At 41.2% G+C, this 18,463-nt stretch overlaps 1 protein-coding gene across 1 annotated transcript in view; it reads left to right on the top strand.

Moving 5' to 3' along the window:
• Positions 1 to 18,463, top strand: part of ARFGEF2 (ARF guanine nucleotide exchange factor 2) — a 67,017-nt gene that overhangs the window by 26,580 nt on the left and 21,974 nt on the right. Inside the window, exons 4-20 of the mRNA XM_084645174.1 lie at positions 636 to 782; positions 1,682 to 1,861; positions 2,834 to 3,053; positions 3,986 to 4,057; positions 4,427 to 4,578; positions 6,429 to 6,559; positions 7,163 to 7,397; positions 7,684 to 7,783; positions 8,100 to 8,239; positions 10,695 to 10,803; positions 11,890 to 12,091; positions 13,428 to 13,539; positions 14,216 to 14,421; positions 15,469 to 15,553; positions 15,653 to 15,824; positions 17,490 to 17,641; positions 18,059 to 18,187. Coding sequence (XP_084501300.1) covers positions 636 to 782; positions 1,682 to 1,861; positions 2,834 to 3,053; positions 3,986 to 4,057; positions 4,427 to 4,578; positions 6,429 to 6,559; positions 7,163 to 7,397; positions 7,684 to 7,783; positions 8,100 to 8,239; positions 10,695 to 10,803; positions 11,890 to 12,091; positions 13,428 to 13,539; positions 14,216 to 14,421; positions 15,469 to 15,553; positions 15,653 to 15,824; positions 17,490 to 17,641; positions 18,059 to 18,187 — 2,544 coding nt within the window. The remainder of the gene's footprint in view (positions 1 to 635; positions 783 to 1,681; positions 1,862 to 2,833; positions 3,054 to 3,985; positions 4,058 to 4,426; positions 4,579 to 6,428; positions 6,560 to 7,162; positions 7,398 to 7,683; positions 7,784 to 8,099; positions 8,240 to 10,694; positions 10,804 to 11,889; positions 12,092 to 13,427; positions 13,540 to 14,215; positions 14,422 to 15,468; positions 15,554 to 15,652; positions 15,825 to 17,489; positions 17,642 to 18,058; positions 18,188 to 18,463) is intronic.

Here is an 18,463-nt window from a genome sequence, read left to right as displayed (position 1 = left end):
ATTTGTAGGTGGAAACTAACATTCCTAATGGGGCCATTATAGTAAACCCTTAAACTGGCTTGTAGCACCAACCTGAAATCAGTCGGAGTTTTGGGTGCAGGATCACGGCCTCTGATTATTGTCCTTTTTTTTTTTTTTTTTTAATCGGCTGTTTCTAATAATTTAAAATGGGCTTTTTCAGGAATTTCACTGTTTAAGCAGACTTGGTCTTTCTGGGGTGTTAAAAATACCTCCAAAAACCAAAACTTGTTTGTTATAGCAGAAAATTTTGCTAATGCACATTTGTATTCTATTGACTATAATATGGACTGGCATGGAGTCCTTTTATGATGGCATTTTGTATCTACCTGCTCATTGCTGGTATAAAGCTTGCAAAGGAGACATTAGGCTGTTTAACTTGGAAAAATGTTTGGTTTCTTTAAAGCTTTAGTTGTCTGACATATGGACAATCCAAGCATACATATGACTCAGTCTGGTCTGGCTCATTTTTGTACTGTCAGCAAAGGTGAGCACTGTCTTGTAGGAGGCTGTAATCGGTTAGGAGAACCGTATACAAAAATCTTTCCCTGCGCTGTATTGCCCGTGTCTTGTAACTGACAGTGTGTAACGCTCTAATCTCTATTCTCTCCACTTAGAAACTCATTGCATATGGACATATCACTGGCAACGCTCCGGATAGCGGAGCTCCTGGAAAGCGCCTGATTGACCGGATAGTTGAGACCGTTTGCAATTGCTTTCAGGGTCCTCAAACAGATGAGGGAGTGCAGTTACAAATAATTAAGGTATTTCAGTTCGCTATTTTTTTAAGGTTCATTTTAGGGATTTTGTTTGCTTAATGGAAAACTTTTTCCATCTTGCATGTTGCACTGCAGCAATAGCATTCCTAAATCTGAAAGCCAGGGCCAAATGCTTCACCTGCTTACACTTCATGCAGTCTCATTGATTTCAATGGGGTTTTCAAAGGGTGTAAACTGGTGAGGAATGGGGACTATAAATCTATTTCTTTCGATAAAAATGAAAACAAATTGATCAGCAATTGCTTGAAACTATAAAATTAGAGGCATATATCAGTGGCTCAGTAGATATTAGTCCACCATACACTGTGCTCAGAAGATCTGACATGCTATAGTAGCATCACTAGTCTGGTTTTGGTCCAGGAATATTAGGGTATTGCAGGTGAGAGCAGAAGTTTGGTTGGTGGAGATCTAATAATTTGATGCCCAACTTCAAAGCTTCCCTTGGTCAGAGAAAGGAACCGGTGACTGATTGTGAAGGTGGAGAGAGTCCTTACTTTCATCACAATAGGTAGTCTTCGAGGCAAACATTGATGTACTTTTAAAATAACTGCATGGAATAGATCGTTCGATATCTCCAATCTCTTTACAAATTTCAGCTATAAAATTATAGGGTTAGAAGAGACTGTAAGGGTCATCTAGTCTAACCCCCTGCCAAAATGCAGGATTTGTTGTGTAAACTTCCTCCAATCTAATTTTGATTTCAAAGAAATAGTCTTATAAAGGTAGGTTGGAGTAGACGTGTGTATTCCATAACAAAGCCACAGCCTACTTATTTACCTGTGTAAATCTTCTAAAATATGGTTGTTCCTACTTATTTAGATTTCAATCTTCCTGTGTGTGTGTAATATATATTTATATATATATATATATATATTTTTTTTTAGGCTCTTCTTACTGCTGTGACATCTCCATATATAGAAATTCATGAAGGAACCATCCTTCAGACTGTTAGAACCTGTTACAACATCTATCTAGCCAGTAAAAATCTCATTAATCAGACTACTGCCAAGGCTACCCTCACTCAGATGCTGAATGTTATTTTCACCCGGATGGAGAATCAAGCTGTATGTCATTATTGCTTTTACCAATCTATCGTCTTTAATATTTAGCCTTGAAAAATGAACTTACTACTCTACTTTTTTGTGTGCTGTTGTGATACAATATCTCTTGTTCTATAGTAAAGAAAATCAGGGACAAATTCTGATTTGAAATGTGTTACTGGTAAAAGAATTTGACTCTGTAACTTATGCTTAACAGAGCTGCGTAAAGAAATGGACACACAGTCTAGAATAAAGCTCCCTCCCCCTGACAACTACAAAAGGACTTTTTATTCTGGGTTTGCCCTTAGAGAAATTGTATGTTTTTAAATGTCAAGGAAACGCAGCTCTATTAATCTTTGCTAATCAAATACTGTACATGTAGGCATACTGTACAAATATTTGATTTGATCTTCAAAATAAAGCAATTAATTACACAAGCAAAGCATAGAAGAAACTGTAGACAAAGCAGATATAACTTTTATTAAACATGATTAGTGAATCAACTCAGTAACGTCAAGATTTGAAAGTAAGGGAAAAACAGGGATCAAATTTGAAGGGGGGTTATGTTTATGCAAAGCTAATCTGTCAAGTGTAATAAAGCAACTTGAATAAAATTTAAGATGAAAAATCCACAAAGCTTGTACCTAGAGCAGAAAGATTGGTTTCTAATTAAATCTAATAGCCATTAAAGCAGGGGTAGTGAATAGGCAGACCGAGGGCCAAATACCACCAGACGCTTTTGAACAGATCCTGAAATCTTTTAATTTTCTTACCATTATTGGGTGGGTTTTTTTATTATTTTTCTTCTCTGGAGTCTGTACCTTGACCAAGAAATTTGGACCTGGACAAAAAATAATTGACTACCTCTGCCTTAAAGTGTGACCTTGTATACATTCTTGGTGTATTTCACTGTCTGATGCTTAAGTTATGTGTTCAGCTTCTCTTTGCTTTATTATAGGGTGTTTTTGGAGAAATAGTGTTTATCTTGTTTTTTAGATACAAGAGGCCAGAGAATTAGAAAAACCAAATCAACAAAAACCCCAGTCTCCCATGATTCAAGATGTGGTAGGATCTCCAAAGATTAATCTACTGCGACACAGCTCACAGGAAGGGAAACCCTCAACCCCTGAAAAAACAGACTTAACAAATGGCGAGCCTGAGAGAACTGAAAATGCAGATCAGAAACCAGAAAGAGATCTGACTCCTTCAGTCTCCGGTAAATAAGATAATGTTGCTTGTGCTGACTTACAGTAAAATGAGTTGCCCACAGAGGTAATTCTGAGTATGTCCCTATACATTCTTTAAACACCCATCTTTTTTTAATGGCTCGTTAAATCATGAAAATAACACTGCCTTTCTTTTGGCAATCTGGTCTGCCTCCCCTCTCCTCCCTCCTATTCTCTACTTTGGAGCACTACCCAACATGGCTCTAATTTCTTGGTGTGAAAAAGCATGATCATGTTAGGGACATTGTTGAAATGGGTGTGTAGTTCCCAAAAGTGCAAGTCTTACCTAGCTCTGTAACTGCCAAGACAAATATTCTAGGCATTTACAGCATTTGTCTTGCAAACCTGTCAGTGAAAGTGGATAGATATCCTTGGGACTCAAACATTTTCTTTACCGAAGTGTAACCACTTTAAAATGAGTGAAATGTTAGTCTTAGACTACTTGGTAATATAAAATCTGTGTGTGCTGGGTTTTGACCTTGTTGTTTTCAGTTGTGGGGCAAATGGGGTGGGGGGGGAATGGAGAAGGTGGGGTAAGGTGTCTAGAAACAACAGAGCTGAAGCTAGTTGAAAGTCCTATGGGGGAACAAATAGTATGTGAACATCTACTTCAAAGATTTTCCTAATTCTACACACAATGGAGGTTGCAGAGGTAGCCTTAATTCTGGCATTTCTTAATCTTTGCTTGACTTTCATACTTAATGTTCTTTACTGTAGGGTTTTTTGTTATATTTGGTAAAATAGTACTACTAACAAATTTTTGCTTAACTCAATAACATTTGACTGTAGAAAACAAAATGTAGTGTTACCTACATAGCGTGTGCGTTTGTGTGTATAAAATACCTTTACAAGAAAACACTAAATTGCAGTATTCTTCTTACCTCCCCTGCAAAAAATCCTATTTCTTGGCATATTTAACCAGAGGAAACCACTGATGGAGGCAAGGAAATGGTTACAGCCATCCTGGAGGATGTGGTCATATCGGCTGTTAAAGGTAAAACTTCCATATGGGAAGAACCTTTCCCAAGTAAATGTATGTGTGTGTATGTATGTATGTATCTCCAACTTTTGCTTTGTGCTTTTAAAAGTATGGAATGCCTTTTTCCTTAAGAATTTATTTTGAGATCCACTGATGTTGTCAAGCACCTACTGAGGTCTGCAATAGGAACACTGTCAATATCCTCCCATGCATCACAGTAACCCTTCCTCTGGGTAAAGCTCCCTCTAGCCAATTAGTGCCGCTCTTGTCCATCAACCACAAGAGTGTCACCTGTGCACCCTAAGAATTTGTATAATGACATTGATATGTTAGTGAATTTATTATTGCAAGTATTTTATTTGGACTTTTTTTTTTTAATTTAAGTGGCTGAAGAAAAGCATGTTTTAGCTGAAATAGCTAGGCCTGCATCTGAATTAGAAGCAGTGGATCTTGCCCCTGATGGTGGTATTAATGAAAATGTACAAACGAATGGAATTCCAGATGACAGACAGTCTATCTCCTCCACGGATAATCTGGTAAAAACAAAAACCCCAGACTCTTGAAGATTGCAAATGTCTTTTTGGGGAAAAGATAAATCAGAATGTGTGCAAAAGGACAGCATTTGGTATTTAAAATTAGGTGTGGAACAGTATGTTCTTAAGTTTTGCTTTGCTAACTGAAAGTTTGCATTATAAGAGCATGAAAATAAGATCAGGTTGCATTGTTTTCATATGAGTGCTGTGGTCTGAATAGTGATAAAATAGCCGCCTTCCTGAATGCCTGTAGATATTAGTGTATCTACATAGTTAGTCTGTCTCAATACCTGGATCTAGTGGCTTTCAGTTTTTCATTTGAAAGTTTGGAATTACTTCTTTTTGATGGGTAACTTGGAAAAACAACCCTTTAAGATTTATGATGAGTTAAAAGGGGCTGTAAAAATAAAAACTATTAAGTGCCCTAGTTATATTACTAGCATCTTAGGTTTGTCTAAATGAACACGTAGTTCGTGTCATCCTGGACTGTAAATATACCACTCACTAGTTTGCCATGCAGTGTCCATGTAGACCCTAGTGGCCCACACTAAAAGTTCCCTAGTGTGCTCTGATCTACTTAGGGAACATTCAGTGCACAGCAGGAGAGTCCACACAGACACTTAGGCCTGGTCTACACTCCGAGGTTAGATCAGTTTTAGCCGCATTAGGTCGATTTTTATAATGAATGTGTCTACACAACCAACCCCGTTCCACCAACCTGAAGGGCTCTTAAAAATGACTGCTGTACTCCTCCCCGACGAGGGGAGTAGCGCTAAAATCGACCTTCCTGGGTTGAATTTGGGGTACTGTAGACACAGCGCTGTGCAATTAGATGGTATTGGCCTCTGGGAGCTATCCCAGAGTGCTCCAGTGTGGCCGCTCTGGACAGCACTTTCAATTCCGATGCACTAGCTAGGTACACAGGAAAAGCACCGGGAACTTCTGAATTTCATTTCCTGTTTGGTCAGTGTGGCGAGCTCAGCAGAACAGGTGACCATGCAGTCCCAGAATCATAAACGAGCTCCAGCATGGAGCGAATAGGAGACACTCAATCTGATTGCTCTATGGGGAGAAGAATCTGTCCAGGCAGAACTCCGTGCTATGGTGTCTGCACGGATTACGGCGTGAAATGATTGTTTGCCATTGCTTTCAAGGAGGGAGGGAGGGGAGACTGACGACATACCCAAAACCACCTGCGATAATTTTTTTGCCCCATTAGGCACTGGGAGCTTAACCCAGAATTCCAATGGGCAGTGGGGACTGTGGGATAGCTACCCACAGTTCACCACTCTGTGAGTCGATTATAGCCACGGTACTGAGGACGCACTCTGCTGACCTGATGCACTTAGTGGGGACATGCGCGATTGACTGTATAAAATCGGTTACTAAAGATCGACTTCTATAAAAGCAACCTAATTTCATAGTGTAGACATGCCCTTAGTGCACAGCCAGCTAGTCAGAGTAGTTTTAGGCCCCAGTTTGCCACAAACTAAGTATTTATATAGCCAAACCCTTAGATTATTGAAACAGAGTTGAAAAAAATCTAATTTACTCTGTTTGCGTGGTATTTTACATTTTTCACACTAGACAGTGTAAACAAATTAGTTTCACTTTTGGGTTTTCTTCCACCATGATGCTGCTTTGATTATGAACACTGCATACAGATGACTTTGTTCTTTAACCACAGATTCCACTAGAACTTAAAAATAAATCATTGCATTCCTGCTAGCTTGGGTAAAGATGACTTTTGCTGAACTTAAATTTGTGGCTAAACTTGGCTTTATGGTGACTCATTTTTTCGCCTTATCAGTTTTTGTAATGAAGATTTGATGTGGTGGTTCTTTGTTCATTAGGAAATGGATGTACCTGGATCCCAGTCAGCTGCCAAATTCTCCCATATCCTGCAGAAGGATGCTTTCCTTGTGTTCCGGTCACTGTGCAAGCTTTCAATGAAACCGCTTGGTGATGGACCACCGGATCCCAAGTAATGAGATTATATTTACTGAGTTGTATGCTCTCCAGATAACTATTTTTAGGAACAAAGGGAAACAGATTGTCTAGGTACTTCATAGTACAGTCTTGGTCATCCAGATCTCCGAGTTACTCCCCTGTTTTGAATACGTTCAGAGATCTTTTTGCATTGAAAATTCCCTGTATGCATACCTTCTTACTTGGATAAACCAAATAGCAGAGGGATACAGTACTGCAGGAAACCATTAGGCTGTAGTTCATGTGGTCTCAACAAAAGTTGCCTTAGCTGTAATATCTCTGCAGTTCTGTAGAAAGAACATTTTACTCCTTCTGCAGTTTGAATCCTATGCTTTTATGCAACCAGTAGGACTATCTGACCCCATCCCATGGGTTGCAGGCATCTAATATTCTCTTGAAGGAGAAGAATCTCCAAGGTAAGAAGGTTGCTCTTCCCTAGCATTTTCGGCGGAGAAGTCAAGCAAGCTGTTACTCTGAAATCAACTGAGCTAGTGCTCATTTCGCTTGGCCTCAAGAGTCACTGTGACTATGTGCGCACGCATGTGTGAGATGAAAGTAACCTATTTTTTTAACGATAGTCTTCCGCTTTCTTCCCCAGATCCCATGAGTTGCGTTCTAAGATCGTGTCCCTCCAGCTGCTTCTCTCAGTATTGCAGAATGCTGGTGGAGTATTCAGGACACATGAAATGTTCATCAATGCAATCAAGCAATATCTCTGTGTAGCGTTATCTAAAAACGGGGTCTCTTCTGTTCCTGATGTCTTTGAGCTGTCTCTTGCCATCTTTCTCACACTGCTTTCAAACTTTAAGACCCATCTAAAAATGCAGATTGAGGTAAGCATGCTTTATCTTCATTTTACGTACAAAGTGTTCTGTTAACTCAGTACATTTTACTACTAATGCAAAGCAAAGCACAATACTTTAAAAATTACTGCTTCAAAATATTGCTTTTTTTTCACCTTGAAGTACTATCTCCTTTACAGATTGGACATGCATGAGATGAAGACTCTCTCCCAAGTGAAATTACTGCATACAAATGAATATGCTCATTTAGCATGTTTTTTAAAATTCTTCTGTAGAAAACTACAGACATGTCTTTTGTCTCATTTGCTGTGCACAGGTGTTTTTCAAAGAGATCTTCCTGAATATTTTGGAGACCTCCTCAAGTTCTTTTGAGCACAAATGGATGGTGATTCAGACCTTGACTAGAATTTGTGCAGGTATTTAGTTATAAAAGTTACCTTTTCTTCACAATGTAGAAATAACTTTCCTTGTGGTTTGACAATGATCTGGAAATACTGAAGGCAGCTAATGTCAGAGTAGTGGTAGCTTTAAGTGTGTGTCCTTGGAGAAGTATCTGTCTTTTAATTCAAGATTTTTTTTTAATCAAGAAATGATGCATAAAATAACTGTGCTCTGATATCATGGTGATGAGCATGTTTTAAAAAACATACTTAGGTTCTTTCCAGCTATTTTTTTTTATTTAAAAGTTCTAGATCTTTGAATTCTAATATTCTGATTTTTCTCATTTTTAAGATGCTCAGTGTGTGGTGGATATTTATGTTAACTACGACTGTGATTTAAACGCTGCTAATATTTTTGAACGCCTTGTAAATGACTTGTCTAAAATCGCTCAGGGACGGAGTGGACATGAGTTGGGAATGACACCTCTGCAGGTAAGAGCAACAACATTGGAAATTACACTATAGATCTGTTTTTCCCTTCAGTGCCGCCTCCTTTAAATAATGAGTACCACTTAGTTCAGGGGTGGGCAGAATACGGCCCACGGGCTGGATCTGGTCTGCCAACTGTTTTAATCTAGCCCTCGAGCTTCTGCTGGGGAGCAAGGTGGGGGGCGCTCCATGTGGCTCCCGGAAGCAGCAGCATGGCCCCTCTCCAGCTCCTGTGCATAGGGGCAACCAGGAGGCTCTGCTCTGCACTCTGCCCCCACCCCAAGCGCCCCCCTGTAGCTCCCATTGGCCAGGAGTCACACCCAATGGGAGCTGCGGAGGCGATGCCTGCAGACAGGGCAGCATGCAGAGCTGCCTGGCTGCGCCTCCACGTAGGAGCCAGTGGTGGGACATGCCGCTGCTTCCGGGAGTTGCTTGAGGTAAGTGCCGCTTGGAGCCTGCACTTCTGATCCCCCTCCTGCCCTCCGAACCCTCGATCCCAGCCCGGAGCACCCTCCTGCACCTCCAGCCGGAGGCAGCACCCGTTCTCGCACCCCAATCCCCTGCCCCAGCCCTGATTCCCCCTCCCGCCCTCCGAACCCTTTGGTTCCAGTCTGGAGCACCCTCCTACACCCCAAACTCCGCACCCTCAGCCGGAGCCCCCTTCTGCACCCTGAACTCCTCATTTCTGGCCCCACCCTGGAGCCCACATCCCCAACCAGAGCTCTCACCCCCTCCCACACCCCATCCCCAATTTTGTGAGCATTCGTGGCTCGCTATACAACTTCTGTTCCCAGATGTGGCCCTTGGACCAAAAAGTTTGCCCACCCCGACTTAGTATACGCTTGTATAGTGTGCAACGCAGCTACAGTTGGTTTTATTGAGAGTCACCGATGACTGTCACCGGGGAGGTAGTCCTATTGTTTCATCTCCTAGTGAATTTAGTTGGTTGAGTGCCCAATGATGATACTATATTATACATGTTCAGGCCACTCTTTTTGTTGGGGGTGCTAAGGGAGAGTTAACGCTTCCATGATGTGAGGCTTCTCCCTACTTCATCACTCATGTGATTTGAGTCATCTGATTTCCTTCTGCGGCTTACCCCGAGAGCAGTAACATTCTGCGTTACAGTACTTGCATTGTGTGGAGTCCATGGCTTTGACATCACCTCTTCATCACAAGCTGTGTTTTTTCCTCTTTAAAATGGCACTCTCCCAGCCATAGATAATGATGGGGCATAACAATCATTCTTCAGCAAGTGCAAAACTATCCTTCCAATATTGACCCTGAGCTATGGTAACCTATTTCTTGCTAACAGTAGTGCTGAAAGCAAATTATAGGGACCGGTCATTGGCATTCTTCACCTTGGAGCTGAACACACCTCTCCCCCACAGTCACGTGTTCATTAACACTATCCCCCTGCAAACCCCTTGTTGGCCAGGGAATGAAACTGACTGAGGATTTATAGCTTGATTACCTGCCTGTCAAGGTAATGCAGTGCAGCTTACTGGGAGGCACCTATTTGCTTTTATTTGGAGAAGGTCTGAATTGTAAATCCTTTCGCAGCTATTAGTAGAGGCGTTTAGAAAATATGAATGTTGCTTACAACAATATTTCTTGCAATTACAAGGATTAAAAATTGGTGATCCATGATCCAGGACTTACTATAAACAGACCTGGGCCAATATCAATAAAACATTGCTAGATCAAAGAACTGAAGTAACTCTGTGTTCCTGCCCTAATGACATTCTTGCCTTAGGCCTGCTCTACATTACGGGGGGATCGAGCTAAGTTACACAACTTCAACTGCATGAATAACGTAGCTGAAGTTGACGTACCTTAGATCTACTTACTGTGGTAAGTTGATGGCCGACGCTCTCCCGTCAGCTCTGCCTGTGCCTGTCACCCTAGTGGAGTACCGGAGTTGACAGGAGAACCCTCAGCGGTCAGTTTATCGTGTCTAGACTAGACGCGATAAATCGACACCCCCCCCCCCCCCCCGGATTGATTGCTGCCTGTTGATCCAGCGGGTAATGTAGACAAGCCCTGAGTCTCTTCTCCCATTCTTTGGAAGTCCTGGTAACAGCAGGTAAACTGTCCACTTTACCCCTGGAAACACTGCTTTATCAATAGTTGCATATAATATGGCTCTCCAACTGAAAATACTAAAACTGTTTCAAACTGGAAAAAAACCCCACAAGCTGTCATTACTGGTGTCTAAAGCCAACAGTAGTGCTGTACATCAGAACAGCTCTTCTCTACTATTAAGTCTCTCTGAGGTGAGTTCGTTTCTTAAGATTTTACAGGTGTGATTTAATGAGAGAGAGAATTTGTTGGCTTGTTCTCTTCCTGCTTTAGATGTACTTTGTCTCAGCACAGGACTTCTAAATTTTAGTATCTAGGACTTGACCTGTCCAGTACAATGTGATTGATTTTTTTTTTCCTTATTTCTTTTCTGCAGGAACTCAGCCTGCGGAAAAAAGGTCTTGAATGTTTGGTTTCTATTTTAAAGTGCATGGTCGAATGGAGCAAAGACCTGTATGTGAACCCTAACCATCAGGCCAGTCTTGGTGAGATTTCCCCTCCACCCCCCAACAGTAGAACAATGCATTAAAATGTGGATGTGTCTCCAGCAAATAAATATATCTAACTTTTTATGTACACCTTGTTGCTGCTGTTATAACACTAGCTAGCGTGTGTGTGGTTTTTTTCCCATGGGAAACAAATAGAGGTGCCTGCCCTGAAGAGCATACAATCTAGATAATGGACTGACCAAAGACTCTGAATGAGGAGGATGTGGAAACAGAGAGCATTGGTTACAGAAATAGGATTTTGTGGCTATTTGCTTAAGCATAAAGTTCTATTTCAGTAACCCATGTCCTCCTTCCTCTGCTTTCCATTCCTGGTGTGTGATCCTCACTTCTGTGGCAGATCCACTGACAGGGTTATAAGCTCCTTGAGACATAGGTGTGGTTTAAAAAAAAAGCTAGTGAAACTTGTGGAAGCTTTAAGATTAAAAATACAATGTACCTGGTAGACTGAGGAATATCAAAGCTTTATGAAAAGTAAAGTGTCTTGTCTACAAACTGATAATTCACAGTGAACATGGGGAAAGATGCCTGTTTACAGATATTGCTTTTTCTGTTTAAAAGCTGAGGTTCTAGGAGTTGATCAGGAGACTGAACAGGATAATTCTTATGTGCACTAGTAGTGTGTGTAGGCCCCAGGAATTCAATAGATTTTTTTTTTTTTAAAACCACACACGAGGTGGGGCCCTCATATTGAGGAGTGTGCTGGCCAGCTCTCCCCCGATCACTTAGGTGGTGAAACTGGTGCTATTCTAAGTAGCAATAGCTGTTCTGCACCCTGTACACCATTCTTCACTAGGCGGAGGAGCCGAGATCTTTCCTCCACTCTTCTCCCTCACTGCTTTGGGAAAGTAGCGTGAGGCATAAGATATCCCTAATGATTAAATGTTTGGTGGCTGTTTGCTGGAGAGAGCGGGGTCTGGCAAGGAGGAGGATTGGATGGCTTAAGAGGATTGTGGGTGAAGCGTGTGTGTGTGTGTGCATGCGTGTTCAAATGCTCCTTGGGGGCACGTTGGCTTTTCTCACTAATCCATTTTTATGCTTCTTGTACTCTTCACCTGCATACAGGTCCAGATAGGCCTTCAGATCAGGAAATGGGTGAAGGTAAATGTTTGGAAACTGGAAGAAGACGGAGTAGTGTGAGTTCCTTGGATTCGACTGTGTCCTCAGGGATTGGAAGCATTGGCATCCAGACTGCTGTCCCTGATGATCCTGAGCAATTTGAGGTCATCAAGCAACAAAAAGAGATAATTGAACATGGCATAGAATTGTAAGTGGATTGGCAAGGAAATAAAGGCTAATTAGTGTGAGTGTTGGCTGCATTTTCATTGTTTCTGATGTAGTCACTATGTATTCTAGGAACCGTGTTTGTTCAGTTTAAAGGGGCAGTTGTCATATTAAAGTAGCACTGACAACTAAAAATTACACTTCCTTCTGAAAACCTTAGCTTGTGTCAGGAGTAAACAAACTCCTGAGGGTATGCCTGCCGCTGACCTGGGTCAGCTGACTTGGCCTTCCAGGATAAAAATTGTGGTGTAGATGTTTTGGGCTCAGGCTGGAGCCCGAGCTTTGAGATCAACCCCCCTCGCAGGTGTCGGAGCCAAAGCTCTAGCCTGAGCCCGAATGTCTACACTGCAGTTTTTAGCCTTGCAGCCCAAGCCCCGTGTGCCTGAGTCAATTGATCTGGGTTCTGAGACTTTGCACGAAGACTTTGTTTTTTATTGCAGTCCCCGAAGTCTACTGTAAATAAAAGGAATTGGGGGTGGGGGATGATCATGTTCACTCTGTGCTCTTGACACAACTTTGTGGTGGTCTCCTTTTAGACTGACTCAGCCACAAAGGAGGGGAGACCTTTTTTAAAGAAAATGTGATTGTAAATTACTAATTGGTTTGGAGCAGGTATAATATCAGACTGCTCTTTAATTCAAAAAATGGTTAGACTTCAAGTTGGCAATAACACTTTCAAATTCCTATATTTAAAAATCCTTCTTGGTTGTATTACTAATAATAAATGAAAACTGAATTCTGCAAGTGCTTTTGCCTTTCGTGTGGGTCTGTCTTTTACTCACACACACACACACCTGGGAGAATAAAATGATTGGTCCAATTACATTTGTTTTCTAATCACTTAAAGTTAAATTATACTGGGTATTTGCTATGCTTCAAATGCTGTAGAAGAGTGTTCCTTTTAAAAACATCCAAACACGCACACAAACCTCCTTAGAACTGTTTTGTTTTTATGAAAAAGCTTCTATTAATAGCATTTGGAAAAATCAGGTTTTTATTAAACCTAAATTATCTTGACATCCTTAATTCTAAAAGGGTGGTCTTTGAATATACCACATAATACACAGGATGGGATGTCTAGTGTTACCTAGCTAATGCATTAACTCTCTCCTCCCCCCCCCTCAAATTTCTGAATGTCTTTTCTTAACTATGCACCTTTAAGGTAGAAGTAACATGATTTTTAAATACCTTCCTTTTATAAGGGCTCTGCATATGCAAGTAAACTTTATGCACCATAGTGTATTGGGAAATGATATTCCAGGTGTAAGCTATAGCTTTTCTGCCTTTTTTTTTTTTTAATATTCTGTCTATATGAATAGATTTAACAAAAAGTCAAAAAGAGGAATACAGTATCTTCAAGAACAGGGCATGCTTGGCACCACAACAGAAGACGTTGCACAGTTTCTGCACCAAGAAGAACGTCTGTGTTTTGTAAGACTGAATGCTACTTAAGCGATTAATTTGTATTACAAAGATATTCCTTCCCCAGCAATTCAGCTGTTGCTTCTTTCATATTCCATGCCACCTTACTTTAACTACCTTTTATGGTAGAGAATCTAATGAAGGTTCTCCACTCCCTCCCCCTAGGTTAATCTCAAACCACTACCACACAGTGGTGCTGGAACATTTTTAATAGTGGGGGCGCTGAAAGCCAGTCGTCCGTCCTCCCCGCCCCGCTGAGGCTGGGAGCAAAGCCCCGGGCGTCCATGCCTGTGCGCCACTACTCCCAATTTACATACTACTTTTAGGCCCTTTGCAGAACCTTTCTTTTGGCAATGGAGGGGACTGGGTGGGATTCCCTTCATGCCTATTAATGCTGCTTTTTAGATTGACCAGAAGCGTGAGCTGGCCTCTTACTGGAGCCGGTTATTTGACAGCATTGATGTCCAAGGGTGGTGCTAATGACACTTAATGGAACGTTGGGACAGTTGAGCAGACTCCGCCTTCCATTTCCAGTAGTGGCTCTGCTTGTCATGAGCAGCATACCAGCCTTCTGAGGAAATTGACTGCAGTGCAACTGTTATACTGTAAATTCACTGAAATATAAAAGGGAGAAGATACAGTTAATTTGATACGTAATATTCATAACTGTCTCTCTTGTGTTTAGACCCAAGTTGGGGAATTTCTAGGGGAGAGCAGCAGGTTTAACAAGGAGGTGATGTATGCCTACGTAGACCAGCTTGATTTCTGTGGGAAAGACTTTGTCTCTGCTCTACGGATATTTCTGGAAGGCTTCCGGTTGCCAGGCGAAGCCCAGAAGATTGATAGATTAATGGAGAAGTTTGCCGCTAGATACATTGAATGCAACCAAGGGTAACTTGAAACATAATATTGGATAAACTGTCTTAGGAATGGTCACCTTGTTGGCAGCCGTAGGAAATAAAGTAAGGCTTGACTCATGTTTGCCCCACAACGGCAAGGCACGTTGCAGGGATGTGTGGGGGCAGATTTTGTTGCTGCTGTCTATGCTATACCCTGTTCCGTAGCTAAATGGAAGACCCATGGGATGTTCCTGTAAGTAGCTGCTAAATCATCATGAAGTCTTGCAGGGTAGGTGTGGCAGTACTGGCTCTTCAGAGAACACTTTCTGACAGGTGCATGGGATCTAATTGAGCAAGAATTGCTGAGTGCTTCAGATACTGCATATTCTGTTTATCCATGTTGTACGTAATCAGTTCAACGAAATCAAAGTTTTTTGTGAGCCTTAATTGTTAGTGGAAGCTTAAAAATCTGGTTTGGTTTGTGTCTCTGTGTAATGAGGCGTTTTCCCACTTGCCTTCAACCAGTCAGAAAATGTGCATGGATGGGCCAATTTGTGATGATACAGACCATTTTACTCTAAACCAAATTTGAAAATGCAATTCTTGCTTGAAAACTTTGACACTGTCTGCTTAAGAATCTATCCTTAACGAATTTCCACTCCCCAGATCAATCTCACATCACTGTTTTAATAAAAATGAGTATATTTAGAAAGGAAACCTTGATGTGAGTGAATGATACAGTAGTGGATAAATCTTATTCTAATTGCTTGTTGAAAACAGTGGAAGAACATGCAAGAATAGTAAGGAATAGCATTTTTTTTTAAATGTCTTTTTCTGTAATCTTGTAAATGTGTGGCTTCTTCACAAATTCTTCCCTTTCCCCTTCGTTGGCCTTGCTGTAGCTTTCAGTACATATTAAGCAGTAGCTGGGCTAATTTTAAACGTCTTTTAATATAAAAGGCTAAAGTATGAGATTCCTTGTCAGGTTTTACTTTGTCAGGAGTGTGTAATGCTTCTGAACTGCACCTCTTCCCTGGATGTGCAGAGAGAGCTAATGGATTGAGGATCTAGATCTCTAAAATGTGTTTCTCTGTTTCAGGCAAACCCTATTTGCTAGTGCTGACACTGCATATGTTTTAGCGTACTCTATTATAATGCTGACTACAGACTTGCACAGTCCCCAGGTAGGAAAAAATCACTATAGAACTGTTACAAGTGCTCTTCTCTAGAACTTGTTCTCAAAATTTGACACCTGAGTTTTTATCCTTCTCACCTGCTTAAAGGTAAAGAATAAAATGACAAAAGAGCAATATATTAAAATGAATCGAGGTATCAATGACAGTAAAGACCTGCCGGAAGAGTATCTGTCCACTATCTATGAAGAAATAGAAGGGAAAAAAATTGCAATGAAAGAGACAAAAGAATATGCAATTACAACTAAATCTACTAAGCCAAGTAAGATTTAATTAGAAACTCAATATAATGTGCCGAGTTTTTTTTTTAATAGTATCTCGTATTCAAGGATTAACATTATAAAATGCTTTAATTCAGCTTTGCCAACACTTGTGTGAATTACACAAAGGCTATCTGGGGCCCACTTCATCCAATGTTGAAACATGGCCACTGGTATGTGGCCACTTCCATCTAAGAGCATGTGGCATGACTAGACACAGTTGAGGAGGAGAAGTGAAAAATACTGTAGCTATTTGAAAAAGAAGAGGGACTTAAGGGGAGCAGAATGTAATAATCTTTGGCACTTGGAGAAAAGAGCTGACAGTCGTCCTCTTCAGAGTTTTATGCAACTATCTCATGTTGTGCCATGTTTAACAATGGTACCTCATAGTTCAGAGAGACTGATTGCTGTTCCTAAGGAGTTTGCAGTCTGAAGTGATAACACAGGGAGGGCTTAGCAGTTGGAAACATGAAGTTAGGTGACCTTTTCATACCTAGAATAGATGAGGACTTCAGTGGTATGTCACATCCAAAAGACAGCACCTCCAGCTGCACTGTACTCTTAATAGCATATTGGGGAATTAATGTAGTGCCAATAGAAGGAAGAGAACCAAGTACCAAATAATCGGCACTGCCTCCTTCAGTGCTTACATGCTCCTTCGAGATCTTGCATTCAGATATTGGCTCTCTTTATCTTGAGAGTTGGCTCGGTCACAGCCTGAGCAGTTACGGCTACAGGAATAAAGAAACAGCACTGATTATTTTAATAGGCTATGTCTATGTCTACACGACACAGCTTTTAGCGACATGGCTGTGTCACCACAGGCATGCCGCTAAAAGTCGCCCAGTGTAGCCACTGCTTGTCGGCTCTCCTGCCGACAAAAAATGTCCACCCCCCAATGAACAGTGTTTGCATTGTTTACACTGGTGCTTGTCACCTGCAAAACTTTTGTCTTTCAGGTTTTTTTAAATAAGCACCTCCTGAAAGACACAAGTTTTGTCATTCAATTGCCACTGTAGACATAGCCTACACTACCGCTAGTGAAAAAAACACCCCCCTGAGCAACATAAGTTACACCAACATAAGTACTGGTGTGGACAGCTTCTCCCACTGACGTAAATGCCGCTGCTCTTTGTGGGTGGATTAATTATGTTGACGGGAGAGCTCTCTCCCATCAGCATAGAGTGGCTACACTACAGATCTTACTGTGTCACAGCTGCATCAATACAGTGGCGTTACTGTAAGCTTTCTAGTATATACCTAGCCATAGAGTCTGTTTTGCAAACTTGAGACTTTGAAGCATTCTTAAACAATTCACATGAACTAAATGACTTAATGAAATACGCCTCTGGATTTTAGTTTTTCTATGAAGCATGTCATAAAGTGTGTGAGACTGTTAAGGGAAGAGCTGTATAGCTGCGATAGTGTACCTTACGATCTATGTGGATTATTGTAGTAGACATGGGTTTTTTTTCAGCCCGAGGCTTACACCTTATATGAAAGGCAAAGTCCCATGACAGCATCTTGAGTAAATTCAAAAGCTTCTGAACAAGTCTCTAGATAAAAATTAAAAAATCTACCTTCAGCATCTGATACCCAGAACTAAGGAATGGAGCTTGATAGCAAAAATACATATAATGATGCAGGTTTTGTGGTGGTCTTCGTAGGTGTAGCCAATGAGAAGCAGCGGCGGTTATTGTACAACCTGGAGATGGAGCAAATGGCTAAAACAGCTAAAGCCCTCATGGAGGCAGTAAGCCATGCAAAGGCTCCCTTTACTAGTGCCACTCACCTGGATCACGTCAGACCCATGTTCAAAGTGAGTGTATGGATTTCTCCGTCACGTATGTTTGGGCAGTAATCCTCTTCAATTCATAACATGCCTCACTGAGAGCTGTGATAACTGAGCCATAGAGAGCAGCAGTGCATCTCTTATGAAGGTGTCGATATTGTGATGGGGCTAGAAGTGTTGCATTCTTCCATGAGAGTTTCTGGCTCAGGAGTGTGAAGAGAAGAGCCGAGAGTATCGGAGGCAGGAAAAGGGCCTTATTTTTTTATAGGGGATATTAATATACTCAATGCTACAGAAAGTCTGCAAATGACATTCTGGCACTTCATTATGTGAATGGGAGGATACAGTGTTGGCATGGGCAATGTTTGCCCTAGCCAGTGGATTAGGGAGAATCATGATTTGGTGGTAATGAAGCTAAACTTACAAAGATTTTCTTTTTGCTAGCTTGTATGGACTCCGTTATTGGCAGCTTACAGCGTTGGCCTTCAGAACTGCGATGACACTGATGTTGCATCTCTATGTTTGGAAGGAATTCGATGTGCAATCCGAATAGCCTGCATTTTTGGAATGCAGGTTTGTATATGTCAGACATGCTATGTCTAGGTCACTGGAGGCCATCATGGACTCTGACATGTGGAATAATAAAATTTATAAAAATGTTAGCTTACACCAAAGTCAAAGTAGGGGCTGAAGTAACTGAGCTACCGGTCATCTCAAGCAAATAACTTGCTTGAAAATAACTTGCTCTGCTAATCAACATGTATAACGTTTTTGTTTGCAGAACAGTTTTAGTTTTAAACTGTCCAGAGCTCTGGATCATAAATAAAGATAATGGAGTTTTATTCTTAA

Source organism: Lepidochelys olivacea, assembly GCF_965140295.1.
Source record: "Lepidochelys olivacea isolate rLepOli2 genome assembly, chromosome: 13".
Lineage (NCBI taxonomy): Eukaryota > Metazoa > Chordata > Testudines > Cheloniidae > Lepidochelys > Lepidochelys olivacea.
The sequence above is the reverse complement of the archived record's forward strand: the minus strand, read 5'-3'. Positions and strand labels throughout refer to the sequence as shown.